Source organism: Loxodonta africana, chromosome 22, assembly GCF_030014295.1.
Source record: "Loxodonta africana isolate mLoxAfr1 chromosome 22, mLoxAfr1.hap2, whole genome shotgun sequence".
NCBI classification, from domain to species: Eukaryota; Metazoa; Chordata; class Mammalia; order Proboscidea; family Elephantidae; genus Loxodonta; species Loxodonta africana.
The window spans coordinates 27,510,561-27,533,155 of record NC_087363.1 but is presented as its reverse complement, the minus strand read 5'-3'; the positions used below and the strand labels follow the sequence as shown (position 1 = coordinate 27,533,155).

Sequence of the window (22,595 nt, the reverse complement as noted above, 5' to 3'; positions counted from 1 at the left end):
ATCTGCCCAAGCCCAGTAAGCAGTAGTAGCTACGCTGGGATTCGAACCCTGGGCTTTGGACTTTCCCAGCTTTCTTTCCACCACCTGCCGATAAATTCATTCTGGGGCCGCTAAATTGACTGCTCTCACACGTTTGCTTCAACTTGAATAATCTGACCCCCAGGAACCCAGAGCTATACTGACGCCAAACACTGCCGGAACGGCCGGGGCCAAATCAGCGGGTTCCGCATCAGGCGGCGGACCTTGAGGCCCCGAACAAAATGCCTCTGCCCCACGGGCTGCTGGGAATCGGAGGCGGGGCGGCACTCCCTCCTAACCCGGCAGCATTCCCGCGTGTTTGTGTCTGCGGCGGCTGGTGTCAATAAAGTTGTTGTTCTGCCAACATGGCGGCTCCCATGGTGACTCGTAGGGACGTGTCTGTCTAAAGGCGGGATCCTAGGCGTGGAGAAGCCGCAGGCCACAGCCTGTGATCAGGTAACCCCCTGGCCCGGCTCAGCGAGACGAGACACGAGGCCCGATCTCCTCTCACCCGAATGAGGAGGTTCTGACTTATTGGAGGCAGGAAGAGAAGGTGTGGGCTGGGTTAGGTGGTCCCGGAGCCGTGCAATTTCCGAACTGGATAAAGACTCAGAGATCGGGGTCTTCAGGCTCTTTGAGCCACAGATCCCGCTGATAGCTCTGAACCCTTTCTCGGAAGCACTGACATGTACGCACAGTATCGCACAAAAGTTCTCTCCTACTCTCCCTCACTCAGTTCATCCTTGGATTTCTGCTTCTTGGGCTGGGGGTTTGGACCCGGTTAAAGGTCATTCAGTGCATCTCTGTGCCCACAGAGTATTGACGTAGAATGTTAGGACCCGAAGATCCGCAGAGATCATCTGAGTCTACCCCTCATCTTACAGAGAGGAAAGCTGAGGTTCCAGAGGAAATTGCTTGAGGTCACACGCGGAATTAGTAATTGCAGAAGCCAAGATAATAATATATGTATTTTTTTTTTTTGTCACAAAATCTAGGTATCTCTGCCCATACATGATTGTCATTTTGGGTCCATTCCTCAGGCCCCTCCTTCTCTGGCCATAATTCTCAAACCTCAACAGTACACCCCAGGTGAGGCTGGGGTCAGAGCTGACTCTGAAGAGGGGTGGAGTAGTGGGGAGTGATGTTTTGGAAGGATGTTGAAGAAGGGACAAGATTCCAGGCACTTGAGGAAGGAACTGGAAGAGCCAGAGCTGAGAAAGAAAAAGGCCAAATTGATCGTAAGTGCAGGACAAGAGCCACACCTTTGCTATCTGTCTTATCCCTTGAGACTGGACTCACAGTCCTCTAATTAAACGGTTGCTTCTTGATACCAGGAAGAGGCAGAGCCCATTAGGGCTTTGATGGAGGGGTACTGGCAGAGGTCTAGAGCAGGGCCTGGGAAGTAGAGGAAGGGAATAGAGCTGAGCCCCAGGAAGTTCACTGATTCCCAATCAGTATCCCGCTTACACCAGGCTCTCCACTACTTAATACATGTTGAATTTGCAATTGATCCATTGAGGTCTCCGCTGAGAGTCAAAATATACACTCGACCAGATTTTTAAGGCCCTGGTGGTGTGGTGGTTAAAGCGCTTGGCTGCTAACCAAAAGGTGGGCAGTTCAATCCCACCAGCCACTCCTCAGGAGAAAGATGTGGCAATCTGCTTCTGAAAAGATTACAGACTTGGAAACTGTTCTAACCTGTTGGATAGGGTTGCTATGAGTCAGAATCCACTCAACAGCAGTGGGTTTGGCTTTGATTTTCAGTTCTGCAGGTTGTTGTTTATTTTCCTTCTTTTTTTTTTTTTTTTTTAGTATAGTATTTTAGATGAAAGTTTACACAACAAATTAGATTCCCATTCAACAATTCATGCACATGTTGTTCAGTGACATTGAATACAGTCCCTACTAGCCTGCCCTGTTTCTGCCCATCGAGTTTCCCTGCCTCTCCTTGCCTTCTCATCTTTGCTTTTGGGTAAAGGTTGACCGTTTGGTCTCATATATTTGATTGTTTAAAGGACCACATTCTTCACTGGTGTTATTGTTTATTTTATAGGCCAATCAATTATTTGGCTGAAAGGTGACAGCGGGGCGTGTCTTCAGTTCCAGGTTAAAAGGGTATCTTACGGTGATGGTCTTGGGAGTTCCTCTAGTTTCTATCAGTCCTGTAAGCCTGGTCTTTTTTATGAATTTGAGCTTTGTCCTACATTTTTCTCCCATTTTAACCGGGACCTTCTATTTTGTCCCTGGTTAGAATGGTTGGTAGTGTCTATGGTTTATTCTTTTAAAAATAAGTCCTTTATTTTTTTTAATTAATTTTACTTATTTTGTTTTTGTTGAGAATATACACAGCAAAACATATACCGATTCAGCAATTTTTACATGTAAAATCTGGTGACATTGATTACGTTATTCAAGTTGTATAACCATTCTCACCCTCCTTTTGAGTTGTTCCTCTCCCATGGACATAAACTCACTGTCCCTTAAGTTTCCTGTTTAATCTTTTGAGTTGCTGTTGTCAATTTGATCCCATATAAAAATAAGCCCTTTTTTAAATACTAAAAGTTATGTGCATTCATTATTATTTATTCAACTATTACACAAAGAAAAAATGTATATATACCAGAAATGTCCTGTAATCCACCTCCCAGATCTAACCACTGATCATAGTTTCATATGTATGTGATTCATTTTTTTATGAATCAATTAGGGAACAATAATAAAGTAGACTTTGGATGGGGTCATACATCACAATTTGGTGGCCCTTGTTTTGTATTCTTACATATTAAAATCCTTAGTATTCCATCAATAACTGACTCAATATTGGCATTGTCATTTTTTCAGTAACTGCAAGATTGAAACATAGTGTGTGTTGGATTCAAAAGCTTTTAAGTTCTTCAGGGTTGTAATTGAATTTTCTTTATATTTTGGGTCACAAGAAAGAAACACTCTCTCCCATTGACTTTTTGTCCTAACTCTTTTATTTATTTATTTATTTTAGAGGAGGCAAGTTCAGGTTAAGTTGTGTTAGATAACTTTATACTTATCTCTGAAGAAGTGGTTTATGACTCCTCCTGCCCCATAACTTCCTTCTAGGCTTACCTTGGCCAGAAAATCAGTTCCTTGCTGTTTAGTAGTGTGACTCCATGGTCTGAGAAAATATCAAGAGGGAGTAAACCAAAACCAAAGTAAACCCACTGTCATTGAGTCGACTCTGGCTCATAGCGGCCCTTTGGGACAGAGTAGAACTGCCCCATAGAGTTTCCAAGGTGTGCCTGGTGGATTTGAACTGCTGACCTTTTGGTTAGCAGCTACAGCGCTTAACCATTACGCCACCAGGATTTATGCCTGGGCCACTTAGTGTGGAGAGTGCAGGAAGTAGACTGAAGTGAACTGGGAAGAGTTTGGAAGGTCTCCCAGCAACCCTTAGCATCATCCCCAGAGAATAGCCTAATGTTTACTTGGAGATGCACCAGCTGAAAGCGTATGATAGAGGAGAGCCTTTCGGAGGCAGTGTGCTAAATTGATGTTCGTTCACTCCTTTGTAGGACGAGGACTTGCAAGACCATTTTATCTGTTAGGGGCTGTGAAGCATTTTGAGCACTTCAAGTGCTCTTTAAGAAATTGCTGCAAAATATGAAAATTGAAATTAATCAGTGTTTGAGTAAATGTTTACAAGATAAAGCACTATGTCAATTTACTTGACTTTTAAATTTAGTGAACATAAAATTTTGTTTAATTTGTAGATTTGTCTCACTATGCAAGAATTCCTGAGTAATCAAGGTGGTTGCTGAGAGATAATGACTGGTCATAAGCCAGCTGAATGACTCAAAGCCAGATGTTTTCAATAGCAAAATTATTAAAATCTTATATTAAAAAAACAAAAAAAACTTTACAGCCAAATTATTATCTTAAAAATAGATGCCTTAGTCCTGGTGTCATAGCTACTAACACCTGGTATGGTCCAGGATGCAGGATAGACAGGTCTGATTTTAAAATTTTCTGGTACAGAAGCTAATTTTACTGGTGCCTGTTAGACATAAGAATTATGGTTAGTACGTGGTGCACCATTCACAGAGAGTGGCTTCTCTGTAATAGGTATTATGAGCAAAGATGAAATTTGTAAGAGATTATACACCTTGATAGACTCTTGTGGATATTTCCCCACCCCCACCATAAGGTTATATTGTTAATACTTATTTTGTTAGGTAAACAAGCACATTGCTGTTGTTAGGTACTATTGATTTCAACTCATAACGATCTCTTGCCCCATGGAGTTTCGAGGCTGTAGGATTTTCCAGCAATTCATTGTCTCTGTCAATACCTGGAATACATTAACCAACCATTTTCGTTGTCCACCACTACCTCTCCATTCTCGCTTCCTCTATACCCAGCCAGGATTCCATTGGTCCCTCACTATATTTATTCCGTTGCATGAACTCCCAGTTTCTTTGCCCTTCTCTGCCTCTGGTACTCACCTAGCAAAATCCCAACCCTGGTTAAAGCCAACCCTCTGCCTGCTCCATGCCGAGACCCAAGTGGCTGAAGCTGGCAGGAGAAAAGGACGTGCTGACAACCATGTGGTTACAAATCTCAAGTGGCCTTAGCATTTCCATATGATCCTGCCTCATTTCCCTCTGAGCCCTGGTGACACAATGGTTAAACGCTCAGCTGCTAAGCGAAAGGTCAGCAGTTCGAACCCACTAGCTGCTCCTTGGGAGAAAAGACCTGGCGATCTGTCCCCAGAAAGTTTACAGCCTAGGAAACCTTATGGGGCAGTTCTACTCTGTCCTGTAGGGTCCATATGAGCTGGAATTGACTTGATGGTGCACAACAACAACAACAGCAAATAAGATAAACAGGTGCCCTGCACTCAGCTGGATAAATAGTTCTGTTTATCTAGTTGAGGAGATAGATAATAAACAAGTAAACAACTGGCTATGTAAAATGATTTCCAGGAAGGACGCGTGCTCTGGAGAAAAACAAAGCTGGGTGAGGGACTAGAAGGTGCTGTTGTAGATGGGTGGTTGGGAAGGTCTCTCTGACAAGGGGAGGTTTGAGCAGGTCTCAGGGAAATGAAAGAAGGAGCAGTACAGAAGGCCTGGGGGAGGAGCTTCAGGGATAGAGAAGAGCAGGTGCAAAAAGGTGGGAACAGCTCTGCTGTGTTCCATCGAAAAATCACTTGGATGCTGGCCCTCCTAGACTGAGTCCCTAATTTTCATATCTTTTTTAATTTTGAAAAGCTTCATGCTTATTCTCTGCCCTGTTTTATGGCTGCAGTATTGTCTTGAGTTTCTCTGAGGATGAGAATTGAAGTATTTTTTCCTCAAGTTTTCTTCTGATCTCTGTGATGTCTTTTCCCTCTCAGGTCATTTTTTTTAATTTGTTTCAATTAGGCTCCCTCAACTTGCAGACTTTCCGCACTGTCTAGAGATCCATGGCTGTCCATTTGTAGTTAAGAATGAGGCACTCGAGGTGCCAAGCAGTGAGTATGCTAACATATGTGAGTCAGAGAAGATGACTGAATGTTGTTGTTGTTAGTAGGTGCCGTCGAGTCAGTTCCAACTCATAGCGACCCTATGCACAACAGAACGAAACACTGCCCGGTCCTGTGCCATCCTTACAATCGTTGTTATGCTTGAGCTCATTGTTGCAGCCCACCTCGTTGAGGGTCTTCTTCTTTTCCGCTGACCCTGTACTCTGCCAAGCATGATGTCCTTCTCCAGGGACTGATCTCTCCTGACAACATGTCCAAAGTACGTAAGACGCAGTCTCGCCATCCTTGCTTCTAAGGAGCAATCTGGTTTTACTTCTTCTAACACAGATTTGTTTGTTCTTTTGGCAGTCCATGGTATATTCAATATTCTTCACCAACGCCACAATTCAAAGGCATCAATTCTTCTTTGGTCTTCCTTATTCACTGTCCAGCTTTCACATGCATATGATGCAATTGAAAATACCATGGCTTGGGTCAGGCGCACCTTCGTCTTCAAGGTGACATCTTTGCCCTTCAACAATTTAAAAAGGTCCTTTGCAGCACATTTACCCAATGCAATGCGTCTTTTGATTTCTTGACTGCTGCTTCCATGGCTGTTGATTGTGGATCCAAGTAAAATGAAATCCTTGACAACTTCAATCTTTTCTCCAGTTATCATGATGTTGCTCATTGGTCCAGTTGCGAGGATTTTTGTTTTCTTTATGTTGAGGTGCTGTGGTCTTTGATCTTATATTAGTAAGTGCTTCAAGCCCTTTTCACTTTCAGCAAACAAGGTTGTGTCATCTGCGTGACGCAGGTTGTTCATGAGTCTTCCTCCAATCCTGATGCCCCATTCTTCTTCATATAGTCCAGCTTCTTGTATTATTTGCTCAGCAAACAGATTGTATAGGTATGGTGAAAGAATACAACCCTGACCCACATCTTTCCTGACTTTAAACCAATCAGTATCCTCTTGTTCTGTCCAAACAACTGCCTCTTGATCCATGTAAAGGTTCCTCATGAGCACAATTAAGTGTTCTGGAATTCCCATCCTTCGCAGTGTTTTCCATAGTTTGTTATGATCCACACAGTCGAATGCCTTTGCATAGTCAATAAAACAGGTAAACATCCTTCTGGTATTCTCTGCTTTCACCCAGGATCCATCTGATATCAGCAATGATATCCCTGGTTCCACATCCTCTTCTGAAACCAGCCTGAATTTCTGGCAGTTCCCTGTCGATATACTGCTGCAGCCGTTTTTGAATGATCTTCAGCAAAATTTTGCTTGCATGTGATATTAATGATATTGTTCTGAATATCTGAATATCAGTGGCATAGCTTCCAGCATCACAGCCCCCATAGTATGACAAACTGACAGGTGGGGGTGATGACTGAATAGTGCATATGTTTGTTGTCTATGTTTGCAGATGCATAGAATGTTTCTGGAAGGATCTAGAAGAATCTGATAACATTTGTTGTCTCTAGGGATGGGAAATGAATGACTATAGGAGGGAATGGAACTTACATTTTTTGAATTTTTTACCATGTGCAGGTATCACCTAGATTTCAGGGTAACCAAATAGCTTCCAGAATACCAGAAAGATTTTTACCTGTGTTTTATTGACTATGAAAGGCATTTGGCTGTGTGGATCACAACAAATTATGGATAATATTGATAAGAATGGGCATGACAGAACACTTAATTGTGCTTGTGAGAAACCTGTACACAGACTAAGAGGCAGTCATTTGAGCAGAATTAGGGGATACTGCATGGTTTAAAATCAGGAAGGGTGTGTGTCGGGGTTGCATCCTTTCAGCATACTTATTCAGTCTATATGCTGAGCAAATAACCTGAGAGGCTGGACTAGAAGAAGAGCGGGGCATCAGGATTGGAAGAAGACTCATTAACAACCTGCGTTACACTGATGACACAGCCTTGCTTGCTGAAAGTGAAGAGGACTTGAAACATTTACTGATGAAGATCAAAGACCACAGCCTTCAGTATGGATTACACCTCAACATAAAGAAAACAAAAATCCTCACAACTGGACCAATAAGCAACATCATGATAAATGGAGAAGAGATTGAAATTGTCAAGGATTTCATTTTTCGTGGATCCATAATCCATGCCCCTGGAAGGAGCAGTCAAGAAATCAAAAGGTGCATTGGGTAAATCTGCTGCAAAGGACCTCTTCCAAGTGTTAAAAAGTAGAGATGTTACTTTGAGGATTAATTTGCACCTGACCCAAGCCATGGTGTTTTCATTGCCTTATATGCATGTGAAAGCTGGACGGTGAATAAGGAAGAATTGATGCCTTTGAGTTATGGTGTTGGCAAAGAATATTAAATGTACCATGGACTGTCGGAAGAAGGAACAAATCTGTGCTGGAAGAAGTACAGCCAGAACGATCCTTGGAAGTGAAAATGGCTTGAACATGTTATTAGGAGGGACCAGTCCCTGGAGAAGGACATCATGCTTGGCAGAGTACAGGGCCAGTGAAAAAGAGGAAGACCCTCGATGACACGGTTTGACACAGTGGCTGTAATAATGGGCTCAAACATAGCAATGATTGTGAGGATGGGACAGGACCAGGCAATATTTCGTTCTGTTGTACATAGGGTCGCTATGATTTGGAACCGACTGATGGCACCTAACAACAACAAATACATTAAAGCCAATCTCTGCCCCTTCTCCACACACACAAAAGCAAGGCCCTGAAAAGCTGATTGGAAGCTCTTGTGAAGGTGGCAGCGCTGGTGGTCTTTGCTGTGGAGTGATGGAAACATTGAAATAGGTACAATTTTTGTTGACGTTATATTTTGTTTTCTAAAAGTTAGATTCCTCAGAAACTTAATAGGCTAACGTGCATTGTCAGTGTCTACGCACAGGATATGGTATCTGCCATTTCCCCCACTATGTGATATGGAACCCATTTTTAAGTTTCACTCGGGACTAGTGTTCCATTAGACTCCACTCTAGGAAGAAGTTTGTGTGTGTGTATGTGCGCGCGCGTATATGTGTGCTCATGTAACTGTGATCACGTCACTTGTTCCTTGTCCTACTTTCTGCATTAAACATAACAGAAGCAGATCCCTGTTGTCATTAAAAAGTCCTTGAAAAGAAGTTTTTAATGGCTGTACACTGTGCTGTCTCGTGACTATCCCATGATTCACCGTTGAACATTTAGGGTGAAGAGGCTTGTGTGTAAATGCTGGTCTGATTATTTCCTTAAGCTCTATTACTGGGTCAAAGGGTATGCAGAAAAGTTAGTACAGCGGGCATAAGACTGCTATTCTTAAAAAAGGCCTGCTTACAAGATCGGCCCTTGGCTGGAATCTGGGAACTTGGGTTTTGGGAGCAGTCACACTACCCTAACTGGTACGAGTGGCTCCCTGCGCCTAAACTGTTTGCACTAACAATGTGGTTTATGCTGAACACCTTCTGGGAGTCTGGAGTTTTGTTAACAAGTTAGGCAGAGGGTACCTATGTGGCACCAACAAATCAAAAAACCAAACCAGTTGCCATTGAGTCTGTTTCAACTCATGGTGACTCTGTGTGCAGAGTAGCACTGAACCACAGGGTTTTCATGGCTGTGACCTTTTGGAAGCAGATTGCCAGGCCTTTCTTCTGAGGCACCTCTGGGTGGGTTTGAATTGCCACCCTTTCAGTTGGTAATTGAGGGCTTAACCATTCGTGCCTCCCAGGGACTTCAGTCCCCAGTAAAAACCCTGGGCATTGAGTCTCTGGTGATAACATTTCACACATGTTGTTACATCTTGTTGCAGGGGGAGTTAAGTGTGGCACAATGGTTAAGACCTATGGCTGCTAACCAAAAGGTGGGTAGTTCAAGTCCCCCACGTGCTCCTTGGAAGCCCTATGGGGCAGTTCTACTCTGCACACTATGAGTCACTGTGAGTCAGAATCACCTCATGGCAACAGGTTTTGGTTTCTGTGTGACTGCTGGGAGAGGACTCTTGTAAGCTTGCACCTGGTTCCCTCAGACTTCATTCTATGTGCCTTTTCTCTTTGCTGATTTTGTGTTAACATCTTTTTGGCACAACAGTTAAGCTCTCAGCTGCTAATTGAAAGGTTGGCGATTTAAACCTACCCAGCGGCTTTTGAGGGAAAGACCTGGTGATCTGCTTCCATAAAGATTACAGCCTAGAAAACCCGGTGGGGCAGTTCTGCTCTGTCATATGGAGTTGCTATGAGTTGAAAATCGACTTGAGAGCACCTAATAGCAACAATGTCCTTTCACTGTAATCAGTTGTAACCATGAGTACAACTGCACGCTGAGTGCTATGAGTGCTCCAAGCAAATCATCAAACCTGGGGGTGATCTTGGGGACCCCTGACACAAAGAATATGAACTTTTTTTTAAAGGGTCTTGACACATTGCTAGATGGCTCCCCAGAGAGGTAGAATCAGTTTACATTCCCACCAGAAGTATATAAAAACGTTATTTCTTCTCATTTAACAGTTTTTTGCCGGTCTGACAAGCAAAATATTTCATTTTTTTATGACTCCCTCTTGTCTTAATTTGCATTTCTTTGATTAGTTGTGAAGTTGATCTTTTTTTAAAATGTATTTATTGTTGCTGTTAGGTGCTGTTGAGTCAGTTCTGGCTCATAGCAACCCCATGCACAACAGAACAAAACACTGCCCGGTCCTGTGCCACCTTCACGGTCGTTGCTATGTTTGAGCCCAGTGTTGCAGCCACTGTGTCTATTTATTAGTCGTCTGTATTTCCCCTTTCCTGTTTTCCTTTGCCCAGTTTTTAAATTATGTCCTCAGTGTTTCTCTTCTCACATGTGAACTCACGTGCGAATCACAGAGTAGGATAACCTTTTGCTGTCGCAGTTTTGGTGAACATTTTCTCCCAGTTGTTTTCTTTTTGATTTGGTTCCTGATGTTTTTGATGTCTAGAGCTTTTCCATTTTTACCTAGTCAGATTTACTAGCGCTGTCTTATGTGAATCCTCCCATTGCTTTTCTGCTCAGGACAGAACATCCTGCCCCTCCTAAAGATTTATTAAATACTCATCTGTGTTTTCTTCTTGTTTTGTGGTCCTTTAATAAGAATCCTTCATCTTGTATTTACTTCAGTCTAAGGTTTGAGGGGAGGCTCTGATTTGACCCTTTTTTCCTGTTCATTGAATAATCTATCACTTACAATCTGCTTATGCTTCTTTCTTTATCAGCTTTAAATTCTACGAAATACCTCATTTCAGGGTTCTCTAGTCTGTTCTATTGCTTTATGCAAAGGAGAAGTTATTAGCGAGCCAGGCATTATGTAAAGCTTCTTAGACAGCTTGTTCTTGTGTAGGCAGGGAGTGTTGTTACATGCGGTTTATGATTTGGTATACAGTATGAGTAGATTAGAGAGGCAGGATGAGAATTTTAAGTGATACGCTGATGTCCCTTCATATGGGTTATACTGGCCATTTGTCTGTGCTCCCTGCTGCTTTATTGGTCACAATAGCTAATGCTGGTTATAGCATTAATACCAAAAATTGTGAGACTGCAGTTCTGGTCAATTTGTACTGTTATAATTTTGTTGTTTCCCATTGTTTCTATTTGAGAGAATAGCCCAGAACACTCTCCTTATGTGTTCTTGGAGAACACTACGTAGGAGAGAAGTGGTAAGCATCTCTTTCTGCTCAACTGGCGTTCTTTGGCTTGCCAAGGTATGGAAGTGCTGACTTAGCAAAGAGAAAATCTGTGACACCTGTGGGTAGCTCAAATATATAACAACCCCCCCCTTTACAAATAAATGCAATTGTTCTTATCGTATGAAGTATGCATATATTAGGTTGGTCATATGGAATTGCTGATACTCAACAAATTTCATATGTTATTGTTGTTGCTGTCAATAGATTCTGACTCATGGTGACCCCGTTGTGTAGAGTAGAGCTGCTGCATAGAATTTTGGTTGCCGTGACCTTCTGGAAGCAGATCACCAGGCCTATCTTTTGAGGTGCCTCTGGGTGGGTTTGAACTGCCAACTGAAAGTGCTTAACTGTTTGTGCCACCCAGACTCCCCTCCTTCTTGTATAAAGTGTATATATGAGGTTGGTCAACTGAAATTGTTGATAGTCAACAAATTGCATATGGTTCACCCTAATGTCTACATCTATGTCTACACACTTTAAAATTGCTAATCCTAAATGATAAAGACTTTTTTTTTTAAGCCTGTCTTTTACTCCACTCCCAAAGAAACAAGGGGCATTAAATACAGTGAGAATTGGTATGTCAAGAACTTTGTCAGACTAACTTGTAAAATGCCAACACTGTGATGCCATTTTATGTGAGTGTGAAATCCACTTTGATTAGCCTGTAATTAGCCCTCCTGGCAACATTCATGGAGCCCTGGTGGCAAAGTGGTTAAGAGATGGGCTGCTAACCAAAAAGGGTGGCAGTTCAAATCTACCACCCGATCCTTGGAATCCCTGTGGGGCAGTTCTGCTCTGTCCTGTAGGGTCTCTGTGAGTCGAAATCAGCTCGACAGCAATGTGTTTGGTTTGGTTTGGCAATAGCCATGATCCAGCATCTTTGTGAAATAGGTCAAATCCTAGTAGAATCAAAGAATTGATACCAGTTCAGGGTGCCAGGTTCTTCCTTTATTTCTATTGTGGTTTTATGAGGTCTGTTTTCATCTGTTTCTTTCACTGTAGCACTTCTTGAATGCTGTTATGAAAAATGGCAGAAAGTGGAGGCTATTTAGTCATAAATCTTAAATATTTAATGCAGTCTGCCCTCAGCCCTTTAAACAGTGATAGAAACTTGAAACTTCTTCAATGAAATCATTTCCGAAATTTACCTGTGGAGAAAGCCAAAGAAACATTAAAATTGAATTTTGAATCGCAATTGGCTCTTCTAGTGGGCCTCAACCTATGGCTTGGGTTCCAAAAAATGACTTGAAATTTGGTTCAATTTCTAGGCATCAGTAGTCAGTAAAGAGGCCTTCCTTCCCTGACTCCTCTAGTGCCCCTTCTTGATCCTCTCACCCTGCTCACTTGCCTTCATAGCACTCACCACTGCTACACATTTACTAAAACCAAACCCATTGCCGTCAAGTTGATTCTGACTCATAGTGACCCGATAGGATAGAGTAGAACTGCCCCATAGAGTTTCCAAGGAGCACCTGGTGGATTCGAACTGCCGACCTCTTGGTTAGCAGCTGTAGCACTTAACCACTACGCTACCAGGGTTTCCTGCTACATGTTAGAGTATATATTTCTTCGTTTGTGTGTTGTCTGCTTTTTCTTACTAGTATGTAAGCACCATGAAAGCAGGGCCTTTGTTTTTGTTCCTGCTGTCTCTCCAGTGTAGAGGACAGTGTGTGGACCTAGCGGCACTCAATAGGCGTTTCGTAAATGAATAAACAGTCTTCTAAATAGTAGTTATTATCTGGCTCAGCCTATAGGAGATATAGCTAACTCATAATATGTATAAAAAGCACTAATAGTAGTTTAGTCTGGAGTCCTCGTGGGAGACCTTCTGATATTTGAGCCTGAGCCCAGGCCATGATGTGCTTGGAGCTCTTCTGGAGAGATGGGAAGTGAGGCCTGCTGGACAGACCCTGGGCTGGCCTCAGGGAGAGGGGACAGGGGATGCCATGGCCTCCCACGCAACCCGGGATGCTGTGGCAGGAGCTGACCAGGTGGTGGCCTCCATTTGACCTTCTGTGGGTTTTGTGTCTCTGGTGTTTTAGGGGCACGGATCACCTTTATATTTTCCATAGAATGTTTGAATTAAGTTGAATTTAACTTCTGAAGTATTCTTTTCAGGCAAGGACAGCATTAAAAAATAAAAGGAAAGCATGTGAATGGGCCTAGAGCACCGGGGCTGTGCTGAGTGAGAGGGCAAGCTCCCAGGAGGGTTCGGGCAGCTTTTAATTAGACTTTTTGCCTTTTCTTTCAGGGCCTTCCTGCCATCCGAAGAATGGCTTCTGCTTGGCAGAGACTTGGTTTTTATGCATCACTTCTGAAAAGGCAGCTAACTGGCGGACCGGACATCATCAAGTGGGAAAGGAGAGTAATTCCAGGATGTGCCAGAAGTATTTACAGTGTCACCGGAGAGTGGACGAGGCAGTATACATTGCAGACAAGAAAGGACGTGGAGAAATGGTGGTATCAACGAATAAAGGAGCAGGTTTCCAAAATTTCAGACACCGATGTGAGTAGTCCAAGAGATTCTGAGATTGGCGAGAAGAGGCACTAAGGGCTGGGACTCTGGTCATATTGCCTGAGTTCAAATAACTTACTAAGTATGTGACCTTGAACCAAATTACTGAATCTCCCTGTGCTTAGTGTTCTTATCTAAAATGGAGGGTAGTACTAGAGGTGCCCACCTACTTCCTGTGGCACCTGTGAGGGGTCAACAAGATGATACGAGGATAGTGGTGAGAAGCTTTTCCGACGGGTGGCTGTGTACATGGTACTGTTGTGCATACAAAGTGAATGGCAGGCAGCACCCATACCATGCGTTCTGGAGCAACATTTACTGGGGGAAACTTACGATCATGGCCCACTGCATGGTGGGGTGGCACCCAGGGATCTGGCAGGGTCAGCTGTGGATCTGGGTTCCTCAGCTGTGGAACTTTTAAGCTGCATGTTCTGAGAAGTACCCTTCCCTCCCCTCTATGACCTTGGCCTCCAACCCTGTTCTACCACCTCAGCATCATGGTTTGGGGTATACCAGCCTCTCCACTGGTGAGTTCAGGGTCTAGGGTCCACCCTTGCAGTTGTAGCTGAATGAGTTAGTGGACCCGTGGCCTCTGGTCCTGATGCAACGTCTCAGCACTCTGCCTGGATGAATTGTCTGAAGTACCTGTCTGTGGCCAGTTTCCATGGAGTGCTCTGCAGAAGGCCAGTTGGCTCCTTCTCTGGAAGGCCAGCCTGCTGGGCATCAGTCTTAGAGAACTTAACCCTTTCCTCTCAATATTAGTCAAAATGACAAATGGGAGATGTCATTTGTTACATTAAATGTTTGTATCTGAGCAGAGCAAAACACTGGAAGATCGGGTTTTACTCTTAGATTCTGACTTACCCTCTGTAATAACCAAAAACCAACCAAACCCAGTTCCGTCGAGTCGATTCCGACACATAGTGACCCTATAGGACGGAGTAGAACTGCCCCATAGAGTTGCCAAGGAGCTCCTGGTGGATTCAAACTGCCAACCCTTTGGTTAGCAGCCATAGCACTTAACCACTACGCCACCAGGGTTTCCCCCTCTGTAATAGTTACCAGACAAATAATATAGTCCTCCTGTGTTTAATTAAAGAGCTTAGGCCAAAGGCAAGCAGTTGTGTAAGTATAACTGCATAAAACCCCACTTCACTTCTTGTTGTTGTTAGTTGCCATCAAGTCAATTCTGACTCATGGCGACCCCATGTGTGCAGAGTAGAGCTGCTCCATAGGGTTTTCAAGGCTGTGATTTTTCTGAAGCAGATCGCCAGGCCGTATTTCTGAGGTACCTGTGGAGGAGGGGATTTGAACTGCTAACCTTTTGGTTAGTAGTGCAGAGCTTAACACTGTGTGCCACCCACTTCACTAGAACTTCCCTTTCCCTGTCTCCTGATTCTCTCTCTTGTCAGATGCGTTCTTTCTCTGAGATTGGTCCTTGTAAAAAATGTGAGGGGGCTATTTGTGGTAAACTGAAGGATGGTTTTGGACATTGGTTAGAAAGAAAATCTGGTATTGAGAGATGTATTGTATAACAAGTAAAACAAAATTAGGTTTGAATGTAATGGATAATTGTACGATGAAAACTTTGACTTCATTAGGAAGTGAAAAGCTTTCATGACAATGTGACCAGCCTAATTTTACCTGAATGTAATTTGGAAACAAACTCTAGGGAGCAATATAACTTCTAGTCAGGAGAGTAAAAGAGAAAAACTAACCTTTTCTCTGTTTTTCTTTCTTTTTTGTTTTTTGTTTGGGGTTTAGACTATAATTTAGTGACTTCCAAACATTTTGAAGTTGTACCTTACTAATTTTTTTTTGACATTTTATTCTTCTTGAGCATGTTTTTTAAAAAAACTAAAATAGATCAAAATAAACTATGTTTCCATAATTGAGGAAGTAGTTTAAGGGATACCATGTGTGATTGATTGCCTAGTGGCACTCTATCAGGGTTTGACTTGGGAGGTGGTCAAGTAGAGAGCATTCTAGAGGAATTTGTAGACTTGGGCCATAATACTGGCTGTGCCACAAGAAATCAATGTGATCTCGGCCACGTCATTTCTCTTTAATTGTCAGACTCTTCATTGCAAAGTATGTCTCTGCATTGTTTATCTCACAGAATTGTTGTGAAAATCAAATGAGAAAATGTGGCTGAAGACGTTTTACGATAAACTGAAGGGTTATATTGATAAAAGATACCCAAGGATGTGTCTTTATTAGAACTGAGAATGTGACTGAATGCTGGGAGATTTTGAAGCATTTATGATCAACCTCGCTCAGGTATTAAACCAGTTGCTGTTGAGTCGATTCTGACTCATGGTGAAACCATGTGTGTAAGAGTAGGTCTGTGCTCCATAGGGTTTTCAGTGGCTGATTTTTCAGAAATAGATCACAAGGCCTTTCTTTCAAGGCAACTCTGGGTGGACTCCAACTTCCAACCTGTTGGTTAGCAGCTGGGCTCATTGACTGTTTGCACCATGCAGAGACTCTCACTCAGGTATTAAAAACCTATTGCAGTCGAGTCTATTCCTACTCATAGCGACCCTATAGGACAGAGTAGAGCTGCCCTATAGGATTTCCAAGGAGTGGCTGGTGAATTCAAACTGCTGATCTCTTGGTTAGCAGCCAAACGCTTAACCACTGGTGCCACCAGGGCTCCACCTCAGGTATTAGACACATATAAAGTCTACCCAAATGAGTACTTAGAATTTGAATGTCTTTCCATCAGCATCATGTTCTTGTTGTTGGGTGCCATGAAGTTGATTCCGACTCCTAGAGACCCCATGTGGCAGAGTAGAACTGCCTGATATAGTTTTCCCATAATCTTTATGGGAGCAGATTGCCAGGTCCTTTCTCCTGTGGAGCCGCTGGGTGGGCTTGAACTGCCAACCTTTTGGCTAGCAGCCAAGTGCTTAACCGTTGTGCCACCAGGGTTCCATATCAGCACCATCACCATCATCATCGTAATAAGAACTTTCATTTAATGAGTGTTTTACCGTGTGTCAGGCACCATCTTTCCATTCATTACTCCTTAAAACAACCCTGAAGAATGGGAATAATTATTTTTCTCATGTTTCAGGTAAGAAAGTGAGGTCCAGAGAGACGTTTAGTAATTTGCCAAGAGGCACAACTAGCATTGCAGAGCCAGGTTTCAGACCCAGACGCGTTTGATTCCTGGGCTCATGCTTTCACCCGGAACCTTTTTTGGCCTCACCTTTGATTTCCAGATGGTAAGCTGAGCCCAGAAAGATAAAGGAATTTGCCCCAGGTCTCACAGCTAGTGGCCCAGCTAGGACAGAACTAGGGCTCCAGACTCCTTGAGGTGCTCCCTCTCGGCCCTCCTTTAGGTTTGGTGACAGCTTCAGAGCATGATCTATAAAGAGGCAGACGCCACCTTTCTCCTGAAGTCAGAAGCTGACAGAAACAACAGGACCTACCTATAAAAACCATCCTTTCCTCATCGCTTAAAAGCTTGGTTCCTTTTAAAGACTCGAATCCTTACATTTTTATATAATCATGGAAATTCCCATTTCAATCAGATGCCTGCTCAGTTATAACATAGACTCCCAGAATTCCTTCTCTCCTTTCCACCCCCAGGAGAGAGAGCCCATTTCATTGTCATGGAGAGAAATGACGTACTTCACATAGAAAAGCAAAGGCAGGGGCAGGCAGTAAGCTGAATAAATAAAAAAATAAAAATTTTTAATTTATTTTTTTATTCCTTTTCCCAAATAAACAGAAATGCTCATGAATTTGAATGACTTTTGCTAGCAATGCTTTACTGTATGTCTTTTGTAAACTCAGTTTTGGAGTTCGGCCTAGCTGGTATGTATTGGATCATTGGATTTCCCTATTAATTTAATCTGTACTGAACAAACATACCGAAAGGAGATGCTAGTGAAGAAGCTGTAGTGGAGATTGTTTGGGGCAAGATTGATTGTTAAATAAGCATAATGTACAAAAAAGCAATATAATAAAATCCAGGTGATTATAATAAAATAAAAATGATTTTAATGTGAAAACTTTAAAACGAGAAAGAAGTAGCCTATATCAAGGATTCTTACTGTTTTTTTTTTTTTTTAGCTCCCGAAGAACTCTGTAACAGCTGTTTTCCCATATCCCTAAAAATTCCCAAAGGAAAGGCAGTAGGCCAAATCCATAGCAAAAAGGAGTTAGGCTTGAATAGAGCGGACTTCTTACTTCACTGTCTGTGCTACCACCATGAGGTCTTGCATCTCCTTTGAGGGACTTGTTTGCCAGCTGAGTAGATTATTTGTCAGTCACCTTCCTGAAGACTGTTTTTAAGTCCTGAGTCCCCACTCAGTCCAGAATTTGATGTCTGGCTACAAGTACAGACTTCAGGGCCTCTCTCTCACTCCTGGGGTTTTCCGAAGGGTTCTGGATCTGTGATTTCCCATTAAAACATGCCGTTAGTGTGCTGCTTTCCATCCTGTGTATATAAAGCCGGCTCAGCTGTCCTGTCAGCATTCAAGATGATTTTCTAGTTTGTGTGTGATCTAGGTTCCTTATTGATTCCCTTTCTCCCTTTTCTTCCTTCAGGTAGCTTTACTTACCACTCCTTGGAGCCCTGGTGGCAGAGTGGTTAAGAGCTCAGGCTGCTAACCAAAAGATCTGCAGTTTGAATCCACCAGCCAGTCCTTAGAAACCCTACAGGGTAGTTCTACTCTGTCCTGTAGGGTCACTGTGAGTTGGACTTGACTCAATGGCAATGGGTTTTTTTGAGCGGGGTTGGTAATTTCTAGAGGATGGTTGGTAGATAACAGAGAAAAGTTCCCGCTCTAGTTTATTTTGCTACTCATTAGTGGTGCTTACGGATTCGTTTAGTTTTATTGCTGAAGGAAGTTAAATTAATGGCTTAAATAAGACTTGGGGAGAATCTGATTTCTGGTTTCTTTTGCTCCCGTGATTGCACTTGGCTGTGTGCATTATCAAGGAGTCCTGGTGGCGCAGTGGTTGAGCACTCAGCTGCTAACTGAAGGGTTGGTGGTTTGAACCCACCCAGAGGCTCTGTAGGAGGAAGACCTGGTGATCTGCTCCTGTAAAAGATTAAAAAATTTTTTTTTTACAGCCTAGAAAATCCTATAGGGCAGCTTTGCTTTGTCACATGGGGTCGCTGTGAGTCAGAATCAACTGGATGGCACCCAACTAAAACAACACGTGCATTATTGGTCACTCAAATACTTAGCAAAATATATAACCCCCCATATACACCCATATTGTTTGGTTGAATTATATGGGTATATGTGTTACAGCGGAAACCCTGGTGGCGTAGTGGTTAAGTGCTACGGCTGCTAACCAAGAGGTCGACAGTTCAAATCCGCCAGGCGCTCCTTGGAGACTCTACGAGGCAGTTCTACTCTGTCCTGTAGGGTCGCTGGGAGTCGGCATCGACTCGACAGCAGTGGGTTTGGCTATGTGTTAGAGCTTCATTTGGAAAACACAGATAGTTCTTTTAGACCTAGCCAGAAGTTGTCTTAAAGAACCACTTTTTTTAGAAAAAAAGGAAAGAATTAAAAGAGAGATTTAAAAATATGTATGGGTAATTAGTACTCTGAGGCGTTTGGCGTTATTTCGGACATTCTTTTGCCTTAACCAGGACTTCAAATTTTGGTTTTTGACATTTTTGTCAGTTCACTTTATGGGAACAGTTTTTTTTTTTTTTTTTTAAAGGGACCTTTAAAATGTTAAATTATTGCCTTGAATGAAGCTTCAAAATATTATGGGTGTGTAGGGTTCTGAGTAAATGCTTAGGGAATACTCATTGGCTTGTCATTCTTCCCTAGAAATCAAAGCCCAAGTTTTACGTGCTTTCCATGTTCCCGTATCCTTCTGGCAAGCTGCACATGGGCCACATGCGGGTCTACACCATCAGCGACACCATTGCATGGTTCCAGAAGATGAGAGGGATGCAGGTAAGGACCAGTGCCTGCTGGAACGGCCCTATGCTACCTCACTCAGGACAATAGGGATGTGGTCATATGTGCTCAAAAGACAAATGCAGAAACCAGATGTTAGTTAAGATTAGCACAGCTTTGAAGAGAAACGTGAAGGACTCAGCGTTGCCTGTTATGAATCAGAAGACATTGTAATAAAGCATTCACGTTAATTGGAGGGCTACCACCTGCTGGGTGTTGAGCTAGGGATGGAGGTGGAGTGGGGGTGGAGTGAAATGTCGACACAAATATGGTAACACATAATGTCTGTCCAGGAGGAGCTCATAGTCTGCTGGGGGTGAGCCACATATAAACAGTAATCATTGCACAGGGCAGTAAATGGATCCAGTAATACCAATATGGATCATGTGATATGGGTGGGAGGTGGGACCATGAGATTTTTTTTTTCTGTTCTATACTTTTCATATTCTGTAATGAGCATGTATTATTTTGTAATGGAAAAAATTAAAGATTTTATAAGAAAACTATATTTGGGGAGTAACTTAATTCTGGGAGAGACGGGAAAGGCTCTATTAACGAGGGAAATCTGACATGGGTCTTGCAGAGTCTGAAATTTCCCAGGTAAGCCTCTCCCAGGCCTAGTCTCCTCTCGTCTGTAAAATGGAGGTAAAATAGTACTTACCTGTCTTAGTTTTATCTAGTGCTGCTATAACAGAAATACTACAAGTGATGGTTTTAACAAGCAGAAGTTGATTCTCTCACAGTTTAGGAGGCTAGAAGTCCAAATTCAAGGTGCCAGCTCCACGGGAAGGCTTTCTCTCTCTATTGGTTCTGGGGGAGGGTCCTTGTCACCAGTTTTCCCTGGTCTAGGAGCTTTTCAGTACAGGGACCCCAGGTCCAAAGGATGTGCTCCCCTCTTGGTTATTCATTCTTGGTATCATGAGGTCCCCCTATTTCTCTGCTCCCTACTCTATTTTATATCTCAAAAGAAATTGACTCAAGAAACAACCTAATCTTGTAGATTGAGTCCTGCCTCATTAACATAACTGCCTCTAATCCTGATTCATTAACGTCATAGAGGTTATGACACATAGGAAAATCACATCAGATGACAAAATGGTGGACCATCACAATACTGGGAATCATGGTTTCGCCAAGTTCATATGCATTTTGGGGGGACACAATTCAATCCATAACATTACCCCATTGGCCTTTTGTAAGAATTCAAAGAGGATGACTGTGAAGCACTTAGTACGTACCTGGCACATAGTGTGTAACCAGGAAATATTAGTGATTGCTAGCAGTGGGCTGGAGCCTGCTCACACCAGTTCCTGAGAGTTGGCTGTGCACATCTTTGCCCAACTTTGTGTTCATTATTCAAGTTAGTAGCTTGAACTCCACCACAGTGGGAGTATTTACACCGTGGAAATCAGCAAATGCTACAAATCAGGGCTTTTTTTTTTTTTTTTTAGTTTTCCTTCAGAGAGCCAGTTGTTAAACATTTACCAGTACCTGACCAGCTATTGCTAATATTAACCTGGCAGGTTAATGATATTATTAACCTGCTGCCTCCCAGTTCTTTGTAAAGATTTTCTTTTAGAAAGGCAAGTGCATCAGTTGTCACAATTGGTTTGAAGATACACTGCCATCAAGAAGTAGTCCTAAAAACGAGGACAACCTGTAAATATCTCTTTGGCACGTGAAGAGTTAATCACTTTATATTGCCAGATTCAGAAACTCAACGTTCCACTTTAAGATGGCCAAAGGTGTTCGTCTCCCTGGTTTGTGGCAGATGCTATTTTTCCCAGACATTGCTTTCCATCATTGCTACTATGTTTATTAGAAGGAGGTGGCACAGAATGAATTGGCTCTTTGCCTGAAGTACGATTCTTTATCTAACTGTGATTCTTCAGCTGGATTGTCTATTTTTTCCTTATGCCTGCTTATTTCAGACAATTAGTGAGTGCAGGCAAACCACTGAAGATTAAGCTCATACGCAAAACTGTACGTTTGTAACAGAGTTCGGGGGATACTTAGCAGATGAGTGTTCGGAGGGGCGTGATAGGAGCCTAACGCTGGGATGGAACAGGAGGTTACAGAGGAAGCTCAAGGCAGAGCCCCAGGCCCAGAGGTACTGAGGTCCTTCTGGTTAGCCCAGGCCCAATAGACAAGACGACGTCCCCCTGCTGTAACTGAATCCCAGGTTAGGGCTGGATCCTGGAATTGGACAGCCTGGGTTTGGACCCCCTTCTACCACTTGCTAGCTGAATGACCCTCTTCAAGTCATTTAATGTCTCTGAATCCCACTTTCCTCATCTTTAAAAGAGGGGTAATAATAATTACTCCTTCACAGGGTTGTTGTCAGGGTAGAACAAAATATTACATATGTCTGGAACATAATAACTCCTTAGTAAGTGGTAGCTGTAATTATTACTTATACTGATTTACTCTCAGCTGCTCAGGAAAACCATTCGCCACCAATTAACAAGTGCATTCTTGCTCTCCTCTGCCTGGAGCATGCTGCATAGAGATACCCTCTGAGAAGCAGCTTGACGGCAAATCACTGCCTACGATCTATATTATCTGTCCTGTGACTTGATTTGTGCCTTAGGTGTGAAACCACTGTTTGTTATTTGGGTTACAGTGTCTTAGTCTGTGTGATTAGCAGGCCTTTAGACTAGGGTTATCTTCCTTCCTCAGTTTCAGTTGATCTACTGAAGATAGCTGTCTTTTTTGATTTGTTCTCCAGGTTCTTTCAAAATTAATATCTTGTTAACTTTCATAGCCCACATTTAAGTCAGAGCATCCCAAATATAACTAGCAAATTTGGTGAAAACCTGTCCTGCTATTTTTAAGTGTAGTGGCAAAAGAGAAGCAGAAATCTCAGTTTGTCAACAATGTGCAAGGCTGTTGAGCTCCCCGTCATTTTAAAATCTTGCCTTTTCAAGATTAGGACTAGTTCCAGAGATAGAGCAGGATTGGACTCAGGCTCTATGATCCTCA

General features: G+C 42.8%; 1 protein-coding gene across 7 annotated transcripts in view; it reads left to right on the top strand.

Moving 5' to 3' along the window:
• The first annotated feature begins 344 nt into the window (after positions 1 to 344).
• LARS2 (leucyl-tRNA synthetase 2, mitochondrial) overlaps positions 345 to 22,595 on the top strand; it is a 205,461-nt gene continuing 183,210 nt past the window's right edge. For 6 of the 7 annotated variants that reach the window (XR_010319012.1, XR_010319011.1, XR_002785685.2 and 3 more), the window contains exons 1-3: positions 345 to 474; positions 13,414 to 13,668; positions 19,482 to 19,610. Coding sequence is in view for 1 of the 7 variants with exons in the window: in XM_003409701.3 (XP_003409749.1) it covers positions 13,435 to 13,668; positions 19,482 to 19,610 (363 nt within the window). In the remaining 6 variants the exon portion in view is untranslated. Of the gene's footprint in view, positions 475 to 1,013; positions 1,108 to 13,413; positions 13,669 to 19,481; positions 19,611 to 22,595 lie in introns of all 7 variants that reach the window. The other variant, XR_010319013.1, reaches the window with a different exon arrangement.